The sequence below is a fragment of the Gigantopelta aegis genome, chromosome 14, assembly GCF_016097555.1.
Source record: "Gigantopelta aegis isolate Gae_Host chromosome 14, Gae_host_genome, whole genome shotgun sequence".
Lineage (NCBI taxonomy): Eukaryota > Metazoa > Mollusca > Gastropoda > Neomphalida > Peltospiridae > Gigantopelta > Gigantopelta aegis.
Genome location: NC_054712.1, coordinates 40,213,738 through 40,226,930, shown reverse-complemented (window position 1 = coordinate 40,226,930; position 13,193 = coordinate 40,213,738). Strand labels below are relative to the sequence as shown.

General features: G+C 37.2%; 2 protein-coding genes across 3 annotated transcripts in view; one reads left to right on the top strand and one right to left on the bottom strand.

Moving 5' to 3' along the window:
* Positions 1-13,193, bottom strand: part of LOC121388081 (ataxin-1-like) — a 116,416-nt gene that overhangs the window by 102,282 nt on the left and 941 nt on the right. For both annotated transcript variants that reach the window (XM_041519292.1, XM_041519293.1), the window contains exon 2: positions 6,285-6,451. In XM_041519292.1, coding sequence (XP_041375226.1) covers positions 6,285-6,444 — 160 coding nt within the window. In that variant the 5' untranslated portion in view covers positions 6,445-6,451. The remainder of the gene's footprint in view (positions 1-6,284; positions 6,452-13,193) is intronic.
* Positions 9,387-12,464, top strand: LOC121389240. The gene is made up of 2 exons (XM_041520839.1): positions 9,387-9,417; positions 12,049-12,464. Exons 1-2 carry the CDS (start codon positions 9,387-9,389, stop codon positions 12,462-12,464), a joined length of 447 nt encoding a protein of 148 aa, XP_041376773.1.

Below are 13,193 nucleotides of genomic sequence, written 5' to 3'. Positions count from 1 at the left end.
TATACCTGTTGAATCTAACATTTTTAAAGTATTATTTTTTTATCTAGACGGCCGTCCATTCACCTTTCTGGAAATGTATAGCCTATAACTAAAATTAATGATAAAACAAGTAGTTTTATCCTTTAACAAACATGATCATAAATCTGCTATTTAAACTCAGTGTGCAGGGAAGGTCAAGGCTGTAAAACTTAGTGGTGAAAGAGTTAAAAATCCCATGCCTCGACTGGGATCTGAACCCAGTACCTACCAGCCTGTAGACCGATGGCCTAACCACCGAGGCCGGTATATATTCCAATTGAATGATGTCACTTTGTATCTAACAGGAGCTCAGTGGTAAAGTGCTCGCTTGATATGTGGTCGGTCTAGGATCTATCCCTGTTGGTGCGCCCACTGAGCTATTTCTCGTTCGAGCCAGTGCACCACGACTGGTATATCAAAGGCTGTGGTATGTGCTGTCCTGTTTGTGGGATGGTGCATATAAAACATCCTTTGCTACTAATAGGAAAATGTTGTGGGTTTGCTACGTCAAAATTACCAAATGTTTGACACCCAATGGCCGATGATTAATAAATCAATATCCTCTAGTGGTGTTGTCAAACAAAACAAACTTTAACAAACTGTTTGCATCTAACTATAAACTGGATGCATGACTCTTTCAGTTTCATAAGGCAGGAAAGATTTCAATACGAAATAGCTATTGAAAAAAATTTTGTTTGAAGATTACTAATAGCAGGATCAATATTCTGCATAATTATTGTGTTTGAAGAAAATATTATACTTTTTAAAATTGTACCATTAAGAAATGTGGATATGAAGTGAAATAAGTTATAAAACGGTGATGCTGAAAGTGTCTATTATCAACCTTAGAAAGTGAAATTAAATTTGAACTAGGTAAAACAAAAATTAGGATGACCATAAACACATTAACAGATAATGTTATTCTAAGCAAGAAAAAAGTATTTAATATGCAAGTTTAGTCATTAAAATTATTGTTAATTGGAAACATCTGGTGGGAGTCACCATCAATGGAAGCCACCATCACCATCAATGGGAGTCACCATCACCAGGCATGGGGTATGCACAATCACTCAGTGAATGCCCATGGATATCAAAAGAGATTCAAAATTTGCTTATAGCTATAGTATGAATATAACAAAGCTTAATAATAAAATGATAATGCATTGTTCAACTAGTCCCGTCCATACCAACCCTGGATGACAATTATCTGAAGAACTATTCTGTACAGTGTAAAAGAATCTGAAATTAATTTTTACCCTAGATTACTTGCTATTCCAGAGGCAACATATCATGGGGAAATGAACATAACAGGCATGGTGGAACAGGGGTCACTAGCCCCACCCACCCCACCCACCCCCACCCCCACCCAATAATTCTGAATCAAAAATATTATATGTAGTAAATCTTAAAGCAGAGATCAATTTTATTTGTAGAATACAGGATATTGCATTTCAGGACATCTAGTTTTAACATTTTTAAGGGGAAGCATACACCCAAACACCCTAGAAACTGTGCTTTGTGCCCTTGATCTCAGTCAGCCCCATTACTGTCTACTTGCTTAGCCATTCCTGCATAATACAAGTATAAATTAATTATTGTTATCAATCTAGGGGAGATAACTAAGGAAGACAATTTATTGAAATGATTATTCACCGACAAAGGCAAATGCCCAGGGAAGAGGAATAATTTCATTTTAACATCATATTTATTTAGCACACTAAGAATAAACTGGGATTTGGATTAATAAATTATTATACCAAAAAAATCAATGATCCTTAGGTATATGTATATACAGTTTTTGTTTTGCGTAAAATTTGGAATATATATGGATGAAAACAGAATAAATATGGATGAAAACAGAATAAATACTAGCTAGTAATTTATTATTATTATTTTTTTAATTTTAACAGTTTCAATCAATATGTTGTTTAGAAACTGACAGCAAGTAATATTTTATTTATGTCACAAACCATTTCCAAGGATTAATGTGTACATGTAATATTATAGAAAAGGTCTGCATTGATCATGTGCAGTCACGAATGAACAGACTTGTAGAATACATTTCAACCATAATTATAGAAATGTAATAATCAAATATTTTCATAGTAATATTTATATAAATTAATTCTTTCAGTAGCAGATCAAGGATAGTTTCAGGAGGCAAAAAATACTGGGTTCAATAAGAATCAGGGCCAATGTGCCATAGACAGGCTCAAAATTGATGTCAGTGGACCATTTCACCCATGGAAATTATTTTTAAATTGTCATGGGAGACCAATTCTTGAGTACGAGCCCTGCAATTTCATAGCACAAAGATAGCTTGAAAAACATGTAGCCAGGTTTCTAAAACTATGGGATGTAGCTTAGTGACAGAACACTCACCTTACGTGTGATGGAGAACAGAACACCTAAAACTGTATTCTATGCATTTTTCATGGCTTACATTTATATCACCATAAACAATATGATCAAAATATACTCTTCAAAAAAAGTAGGGGAACCTGAAATATTAATGTTAATATCAACTATTAGACCAAACATACGTTTTGACCACAGACATCCTAGTAAAGAACGTTCAGGTCTGTTTATCAACACAGCGAAACACATTCCATAGTTTGCAAATGCATCACGCAGTTGCCCCGTACACATGTGTGGGGTGTCATTCTTGATTTTGACAATTTCCAAGAAGGTCCATTAATCACTGTGTAACATTATTTCTGTCAACCTCTTTCACTCTGTTGATCATACAGTTGTTGTTTTGTTTTGTTTTTAGTCAGTTTTATCATTTGAATTTGTGATTTACTGATAAAAAAAACTTCAAGTTTCAAATTTCACTTCTGACCCCAATCGTCCTTCAAGATATTTGGTAGTCATAAAATCTACTGTACTACTGGTTGTAATGGTTGCCCAATTAATTCACTATTATCATATAACCATTCCCCGCAGCTAATATACCTTACAATTTTGGCAATTGTAAATTCTTATTAGAGTTCACCTACTTTTTTTTTTAAAGAGTATATATATAAAACTAAACAAAAAAATAAAAATAAAGTGGATATTTTTTAACTAAAAAGAAACATGGGTTCCCCGTTGCTCGCATCCATATTTTTTGTTGTCATAAATAACAAGCATTCTGAGAGTACTGTTGAAACAATACATATCCCCAACCAGGCCCATAAACAATCTCCTAAATTCAAACCAGCCTCGGTGGCGTCGTGGTAGGCCATCGGTCTACAGGCTGGTAGGTACTGGGTTCAGATCCCAGTCGAGGCATGGGATTTTTAATCCAGATACCGACTCCAAACCCCGAGTGAGTGCTCCGCAAGGCTCAATGGGTAGGTGTAAACCACTTGCACCGACCAGTGATCCATAACTGGTTCAACAAAGGCCATGGTTTGTGCTATCCTGCCTGTGGGAATTGCAAATAAAAGATGCCTTGCTGCTAATCGGAAGAGTAGCCCATGTAGTGGCGACAGCGGGTTTCCTCTCAAAATCTGTGTGGTCCATAACCATATGTCTGACGTCATATAACCGTAAATAAAATGTGTTGAGTGCGTCATTAAATAAAACATTTCTTTCCTAAATTCAAGGGCCATAACTCTGAAAATCATGGATAAATTCCATTTTTGACAGTTATGGCCCTTTAATAAATTCCCATGAATTGATGAAAGTCAAACTTGATATGTACCGACCGGTCTCAGTGATAGCTATAGTGTTCTCAGCCCGGTACCAGCACCCACCAAGAGCGAGGTTTAACGACTTCATTACCCCTACACCCTCAAGACAGACAGCCCAGATAGATGAAGTGTGTGCCCAGGACAGCATGCTTCAACTTTAATTGGATATAAGCATGAAAATAATTGAAATGACATGAAAATGATCTGTACCTCTATATAATAAAACTAAACACAAAATTTCAGCTCAATGTTTTGATGCATTGTGGGAGAAAAAAGTCCAGGGCCTATATTTTCGAAGCTATCTTAGCGTTAAAAATCGTAAAACCATTGTAGGTTGTAATGTCACTACAACAAATGCCATAGTGATGTCATAGCTTATGATGACTTTACGATGTAGCACTAAAATTGCTTCAGAAATATGGGCCCAGAAAACCGCATGTGGGACAGACAAGAAATATGAACAAAATGACGAAACCTATAGTCCCCTCCGATTGGTCCGGCAAGGGACTAATAATGAATAATGACTGTAGATCATTAACAAATTACAAAACAAGAATTTCATTGAATTAATCGTAGTTGGAGCCACAAAGAAAGTTTGTTTTGTTTAACAACACCACTAGAGCAAACTGATTTATTAATCATCGGCTATTGGATGTCAAACATATGGTCATTTTGACACAGTCATAGAGGAAACCTGCTACATTTATCCATTAGTAGCAAAGGATCTTTTATATGCACATACCACGGACTTTGATATACCAGTCATGGTGCACTGGCTGGAACAAGAAATAGCCCAATGTACCATCTGACAGGGATCAATCCCAGACCGACCGCGCATCAGGCAAGCACTTTATCACTGGGCTACTCCCCGCCCCCCCCCCCCTTTGGATCCACAAATGTTCATCTCAATGCACATTTTAAAAATTATAATCTTAAATTAAAGTTTTAAAACAAAAATCAATAAATAATAACTTTTATATTTTAAAAATTTCAAAGATCCATTCATATACAACAATAAACCAAGTTCATTGCTCTAAGACTCATAGTTTGTGAGAAATGGAGCTGAATGTAAAAGTAAACATGACTGCCACCAGAAAAACAATACATATATTATATTTATTACCCATATGGCAGTGAAGAACGAAGGAAATATTTTATTTAATGCAGGGGTCGAATTTTACGCTATTCCGCAAATAGTAAATTTCAAAACTGAATAGTAAAACAATTTTTCCAATATTCTGTCATGAAAGTAAAACTAATGCAAGAATCGCCTGCGATTATTCCGCTTATGCTTTTTCTTCAGCTACATTTTTCTGCAGAACAAATCCTCACTAAGACCTTTCTCATGCACTCACCAGTACAAAATAAACGTCTAGTATGCAGTAATGCATAGATTGGTATATAAACAATTGTTCGTTACGCAATGTTGTACAGGGCGATGTAGCAGTCAGGAAAACTAATTGAAGGGATAGTAAATTTTTAGACGGAATAGTGTTTTTTGAAATTCACTATTCCTTTGGGATAGTGGTAAAAAAATTTCAACCCCTGTAATGAGGTATTCAACACATTTTATTTACGGTTATATGGCATCAGACATATGGTTATGGACCACAGATATTGAGAGAGGAAACCCGCTGTTGCCATTTCATGGGCTACTCTTTTCGATTAGCAGCAAGGGATCTTTTATATGCACCATCCTACAGACAGGATAGTACATACCACAGCCTTTGTTACACCAGTTGTGAAGCAGTGGCTGGAACGAGAAATAGCCCAATGGGCCCACCAATGGGGATCGATCCTGGACCGACCACACGTCAAGCAAACGTTTTCCCACTGGGCTACGTCCCGCCCCATATGGCAGTGAGATGCGGGTGAATATATTGTCTGTCTTTCTCCAGGAAAAGATAGAAGCTATCTTTCCCCGCTTACGTCATGATGTTTGTTTGGTGGCGTCATCGGTTTCCTCGACTGTAATGTCTCTCATTGATGAGATTTTACAAACAACAATGAATGTTTGGATAAACATGCTCTAAACTAATTTCTTTGTAGTTCATTCACTTCCCACTGGAAACATCAGTTCATTACGAATGTGACCTCTCTTGCTTACATTTGATTTGTGTACCTAAAGATAACTTTTGACATCAATGCTTTTCTTTAGCGACGTCATCAGTTTCCTCAGACTTTCACGTCTTGTATATTATATAGTTTGTTTCATGTAAGAGTTTAAAGTTTAAGTTTCTAAACTATTTACACTATGGGTAATAAATACAATAACTCATTCGATACTCGGAATTACAGATTATCTGTCCCTCGTGAAATTAATGTTGACAGTCATGAGCTAAAGCTCTAATATTGTCTATATATCTCGCCTTTTCTAATTTGTGAGGAATGGGCCTAAACACAACATTTTTACATGTAGGATCAATTATAAAGCAACTTTCAGTGGTCTACGGATTATAATTTGTGAGTAAGGGTGCTAAATGCAAATGTTGAAGTCGTTGAAGCCATGAAATTTTTTTACCTCCAGTCTTTCTCACCTTTTTACTTGCAAAGGACAGTCGAAATTACATTCCATGCACTCCAACTCACCATGTGATACATAGTTGTTTTGTGAAGAAACCGAATGGTTTGGACTGGCTGGAACATCTTGAAGGTAAACAGAGTTGGCACATTGTTGAAACGTTGGATCTAGCGCTGCCTGTTGCTTGTAAGGAGTATCTTGGCCATCATTGCATCTGCTATTAGACATGGCACAACTGAAAGAAAGATGGTAAAGTTTAATGATTTACCACATTAATGAAGTTTTACAGTCGATCTGAAAAAATAAACGTCCAACAAAATATTGCAGAGGACTTATTGGAAGATTTAAGCCATTTCATTGGTTGAAATTGGATGTTTGGACCAATCTAATGAAATAGGAGAAAATGCCATTGGTTAGACTTAGGTTAAAGGCCTAATTACACTGGAGAGGGGAAACGAAAAACCATGCAGTAAAAAAAATAGAATCAGTGCTTTTCAATAGATACAATTATACTGAAAAATGTCTTTGTGATGTTCTGTTATGTGATTTATATTTGCATAACCAGTAAGTTTAATACACAGCCACTAATATTTTATGCAGAAAAATATATTTAATATGTAATTACAATCATTAAAAAGTCTCTGTTAGTTAAAAACTGCAGCAAACTCGGGAATGTCCCTTTAAAAAAACTAAACACATACACAAAAAGGGAACCATAGCAGATATTTAAAAGGGAACAGTTATTCAGAGCCGTAAAACAACTGGCTTTTTTTAGGCATCACAGTAAAGGCACGAGGCAGTACGGCAAAGGCAGTAGAGCCATCGTGAATTTCAAAGCCAGAAAGTGTATCAATATTTATTATCTAAATACATGTAGCTATCTTTTTATTAATATTTCTCTTCAAATGAGCACCAAAATGGCTGCTATGCATCAGCTGTAAATAATGTTAACTATGTGACCCGTTTCGATGAGTGAAAGTTTAGTGGTATAGCTTACAGCCAGAATCTTCCGAAACAAAATTTTTAAGTGTTTTATCAAAACATATATCATGTTCAGCTAAACATGTACTTACAAGGCAAATTACAAAATGGAGTCCTCGAGAACCAGTGCTAACAGACAATATTTTTGGACCACGAATATATCAATTCTGTTGTTTTGGAATTGTGTTGTAAGTTGAGCAAATAAATGCTTATAATGGTAAAATTGTTTGGTTAAAAACTATTTGATGTATTAGGAGTTTTAATAAATATAAACCTTCATCCAGAAAGATATTTATGTTAACCTTCTGACTACTGCAGGCGAGTTATATCGCCAGACGTCATGCCAGTTGACATACTATACTCTGTATACAGTGCATTTCCCAATTCATATTTCCCCCAGTTTTGCACACGCCAGGGACACTCACCGGAAAGACTTGTATAACAGGAAACAGAAGACAACTCAGCTTCCCTATCTTTAGGTTTTTGTTTTTCAATTGAAAATAGCTTGTAATTTTTAGTTGAAAAAGTGGTTTTCAGCAAGTATTTTGGCTTGACAACAATGGCGACATGTCACGATCACTTCCATGGATCGATAGCTGATTGCGACAGCTAATTTGATAATAAATTTAATCATTTTACCAACAACAAAAATCACCAAATATTGGGATATGAATCCTAGTTCGGTTTGGGTTTTTTTAATTCTGGTCAGAAAACCACTGTTATCGGGAATAATGGACATAAATAATGGACAGCTGGCCACAATAGAATATTCTTTGTTGAATAATGATCATGTGTTCACCGTATAGTCTGTTTCCTTCAAAAGGAATCCGATGAATTGGCATGTAATTTCATAATGAATACAGTTAAAATTCATATAAAAACATGTTATTAAGTTTTAAACCCATACCAACTCAAATAACATTTAAAAAAAGAAAGAAATCTAGTATAAATAAAATGAATTCTTTACAAATTGTCATTAAATTATGACGCTTAAATCTCATTTTTAATACAGGGGTGAAAACAAAATGCTAGAACAGCCGAGGTATACAGCTTGACTTGCATTGTCTCTGAAGTAAAAACAAATAATGCAATACAAAGAGAACAAAGGTAGAACTGCGTGTGCTTTAGTATAAAAACCTAGTCTTGGGGTGGCAGTCCTCTTTGTGACGATGCAAGAAGGGGTACAATCTCCAGTATCGGATTTCCTCGGGAATGGACGAAGCACGCACACATGTGCGTTTAATTTGGATATGTAAATGCTACAGTAGAGTAGTGGGCTACTAATAAATCTTTAAAAAAAACAAAAAACATTTTACCATTTTTACGATGTACTTAGTTATTATATTACATAGCATAACGGTGTACTTATTGTTTATTACAGTAATATTTGGACAGTTATGCCATTATGTAAGTCTTGATGTCAAGACTTTAGATCTGATATGTTCTTATTTAATGCAAATCGCTTAAATTTAAAACAATATCGACGACAATCAGTCAATTGACCTTTGGAATAAGCCCTGGACAGTAGTAATGGAAACGGTCATGCTTATTTGTATATATGTGCATGCACTCACATTAGTTTTAGTTAAAACTATAAGATAGATTTTGATTTTGTCCAAGAATAATGTAAGCTAATTAAATATGATTCCTTTTTACCATGACATTGAATAAATATTTTCAAATAGTAGCTCTTCTAGATAATCATGGCGTATCCAATCCATTCCAATAAGCTGACGACTTCCAGATTTAAAAAATACATGCAATGTCTTCAATACATTTTGATCTCTATTTTAGAAGACCTGGCCCAAAGCCACAGAAGCTGAATCTGGCGCTGTTAAAATATAGAGCATGTTTTATGTCTTCTGCTGCTGTAGTTCGCACCAACACAGACACGATGTGTTTTGTCACGTTCAATTCAGTTTCAGTGTCTTTTTTTTTAACTGGTACCATACTCGCCAGACCCTAATATCAATGGTCGCCTAACGAACTATCTTTGTCAAATTCTTAGTCACCCATAGCCAATAAAGGTTGACACGGGCGACCTGGCGACTGCTAATTTTCAACCCTGGGTCTCTATCAGTGGGTTAAGTTTAATCTTGCTTTTTTTTTTACTTGTTTTAACTTAATTTTTACAAACATTTCTGTGAATGTGACAGACATTTGTTTACTTCCCCATACAAAGGTCAACGATGTATGACGTATGCACCGAAACAGGGCAAGGTATAATATATTTTTTAAGTGTCCAAAATCAATTTCTTTTTTTAATACTATACTGAACAAAATAAGAAACTTCCGCTAACTTTGCTTGAACATAACTTGATGAAAACAAACCGGGGGAATAATTGTTATATATGCGTTTAAAGAGTGTTCCATGATGCATCGTTTGGTGCAAAAATCATGGCCATAGGTTAACAGAAACTGGGAGAAATTTTGACCAAGTGTGGTAAGGGTTAAAAAAAAAAAAAACCCACTTAATAACAGGTATGACCACCTCTTGAATTGACCACTGCAGTGCATCGCAGGTGCACAGAATTGACTAAAGTGTTGATTTCTGCCTGTGGAATATTGTTCCATTCCTGATTGAGCGCTTGACGAAGTTCGTTGACGTTAGCGGGTGGGTTGGGACGACGCCTCAATCGTCTGCCCAGACTATCCCAGACATGCTCGATGGGGTTGAGATCAGGACTTTTCGTGGACCGGTCATCATGAAATCAATGTTATTTGTCCAAAGAAAATTTACAGTGTCTCTAGCTGTATGAGAGGTGGCATTATCATGCTGAAAAATCGAGATGTTGGCGTTGTTATGGAACAGAGGAATGACGTGATGAGCGAGAATGTCATCGTGGTAACGTTGAGCATTTAAATTGCCATCAATGACGACTAGTGGTGAACGATAACCATGGGCAATGGCTGCCCAGACCATGACACAACCCCCACCCCCGAAACGATCTCGTTCAAGAACACAACAGTCAGCATAGCGTTCATTTCTCCTACGGAAGACGCGCACCCTGCCATCACCACGTTGTAAAGAAAATTTGGATTCATCCGAAAAAAGAATGGTATTCCAGCGTCGCCGTATCCAACAAGTGTGTACACGTGCCCAATTAAGACGATGACGTTGCGTTAAAACACATTCGACGTAAGGACGTCGTGCATGTAAACCGTTCTCCTGCAGACGATTACGAACAGTTTGCCCACTGATTCGGTTATTATGAAGCCCAGGTGTGTTAGCAGCAGTAGCAGTGGCAGTTTGGAATCGATTGCGCAAATGCGTGTTCATGATATAGCGGTCTTGACCACGCGTTGTAACACGCGGATGTCCACGACGTGGCAAGTCGTTGGTGCTTCCTGTCGTTCGAAATTTTACGCGAAGATTTCGTATCGCTCGACTAGAACTCCCAACATGCCTTGCAATGTCTTCTGTCGACATGCCAGCATCAAGCATGCCAATCGCCCGTTCGCGTAAATTATTGGGTATTCTTGGCATACTAAAAATGCTACAATGTAAAAAACGTTAATTTTTTTTTAAAATTTTGAAGGGTCTTCGTTCACTTGACAAGAATGTCAGTAAGACAAGTAAAACAAATTGACCGAATACTACACGGGACATGTCAAACCATGCATGCACGTGCAAATTGAATTTCACGTTGTCGACGATTAACAGTGCAAAAATAATCGATAAAATTCATGAATCCTGATAATACAGCTCAAGGCTAATACTACCTATATAATTTCATTACACAATGAATTCTTTAACACAACAAATACTATATGTCAGGGCTTGAAATGCAGTGTTAGTACATGCACCGGTGCATGCTGATTTTTGCGTGTGCATGTAACTTTTAAAACTGGGTGCACGCGGTGCATGCTAATATTTTTCAAGTACTGTGTATTGAGTATACTAGTATCCTGTTGTCTACCAGATTCAGACTCAAGTTGTTGAATTTTGCGTATGCATTTCGTAATCTGTTCACCACATGAAAACGATAACTTTTATCTTATGGGCGCATCCATTTTGTATCCCATAATCCTACTTACAACAATGGCGCCCTTTCGGTCATTTCTGTGAAATATATTTGCAAAAATTGCCGGCAATATCTCGGTTATATCCGTGAACGGTATTAGGGAAGGTGGTCGAGACTGACTTTGGGGTATCCACGTGCATAACACAGTTGTTATCGTCACTGACAAATTGAACTCCACCAGATCTGTGATCAATACAAAGTACTGTAACTGCCTTGAACATTTTCGACCTCAGATATGGGCACTTGATCAGATGATTGCGAACGTGCAGGTGTGTTACTCGCGTAGTTATGACTCGAAGTCAGCCAGTGATTATTTCAATCGCAACTTCTCGTCGAATTCCGTAGGCTAATTTATATTATACCAACAGATCTTATCGAGTTAAAAAAGTTGATAACTTGCTTAATACAAAACACAAAAATGCGTACGTTTTTGTAATAGGCCTATTATAGATTTTTGTAAGGCGTTTACGTTGGGTGAAATTTTCAAATTTGATCAAGAATCAGTAATAAACGCAGTTGTATAACATTTCGGTACTGTTAATAAATAAATATAGGTATTGCCTAATAATTCCGAATAGCTTTGTATAAAATAAAAAAATCAACACTGTAATGAAGGTAATTAAAATGAATGCCAGACAACTCGGCCCGGAGGACAACTCGGCCCAGACAACTCGGCCCACGTCGAGACAGCTCAGCCCAGAGTTCTGAGACAACCCAGCCCACCGCGAGACAACTCGGCCCGGAGTTGAACAATATTGTTGAACAAGTTTGAACAAGAATGTGTTTGTTGTTTTTTGTTAAATTGATAAATTGTTGATCCATTTAGCCTTCGACGGTCTTAGAAGAGGAACACAAGTTCAAGGACTGGTGACCCTCATGGACTATGTGGACTGCACCTGGATGAGGAGCAGCGTGTGGTCTGTGAACGCCTGGTCAGTCTTCAACCAGAGTGTGAGGACCAACAACGATGTGGAGGGCTGGCATCACCGACTGAACCACTGTGCCCTTGGAACAGCCCCTCCCTTCTACAAGTTGGTTCCCATGCTCCACACTGAAGCCAGGCTGGTTCCTCCGACATGCCCGTTCGTCTCAGAGAGGAAGATGCGACGACGACAGAGGAAGGCTTTCAGGAATCTGCAGGGGAAAATATTCGAACTGTGGGGACGCTACACAGATGGTGAAGTGTCCACTTCGAGATTCCTGTCTGCCTGTGGAAAGCTGTACGCCCCTGTTGCACACTGACTTTTATCTTTTGTTGGACGTTTTATTTCTATGTTCTTTTGGTGATTGGTGTTTTATTTATTGATTATAACTATTTATGTATATGTATTCTGTTGGTATGTGCGTATGTATTTAATGTAATAAATGTAGGAATTTGGCAAATGATGTCTTTTGCGTTATTTCTATAGTACAATACTTCTAGAAACCCATCCGACACTACGATATGCGCCTACGACATACACAATTGTCATTCTTAATGGTGACCATATAGTTAGCGGTATCTATCAGTATAATTCATTATTATTACTACGACATGGCCAACTATCATACTTAACACGCATATAATGTGTCACAACAGTCTATCAGTCTAATAACGGGGCCGAGTTGTCTCGGACAACTCGGCCCCGTGGCCGAGATGTCTGGGCCGAGTTGTCCCCCGGTCCGAGTTGTCTGGTCCCCATTAAAATAGTATTTTCCTCATTGTTAACAGGATTTACCTTATTTTTGGTGCATGCAGAATTTTAATGGTGCATGTAGATTTTTTTTTTCATTTCTAGCCCTGTATGTACAAATTGGAAGTTTCTTTTTTTGTTCAGTATATAACGGATTACAGTCTTAATTTTAAAACATTATGGTTCACTAAGTAACCACTTAGTGGTACTTGTGAATTTAAATCTGCACACCCTGATACGTGAACAGCACAATGGTTTGCATGAAATATTGGGCTCTGATAAAATAAAATACTGGTAT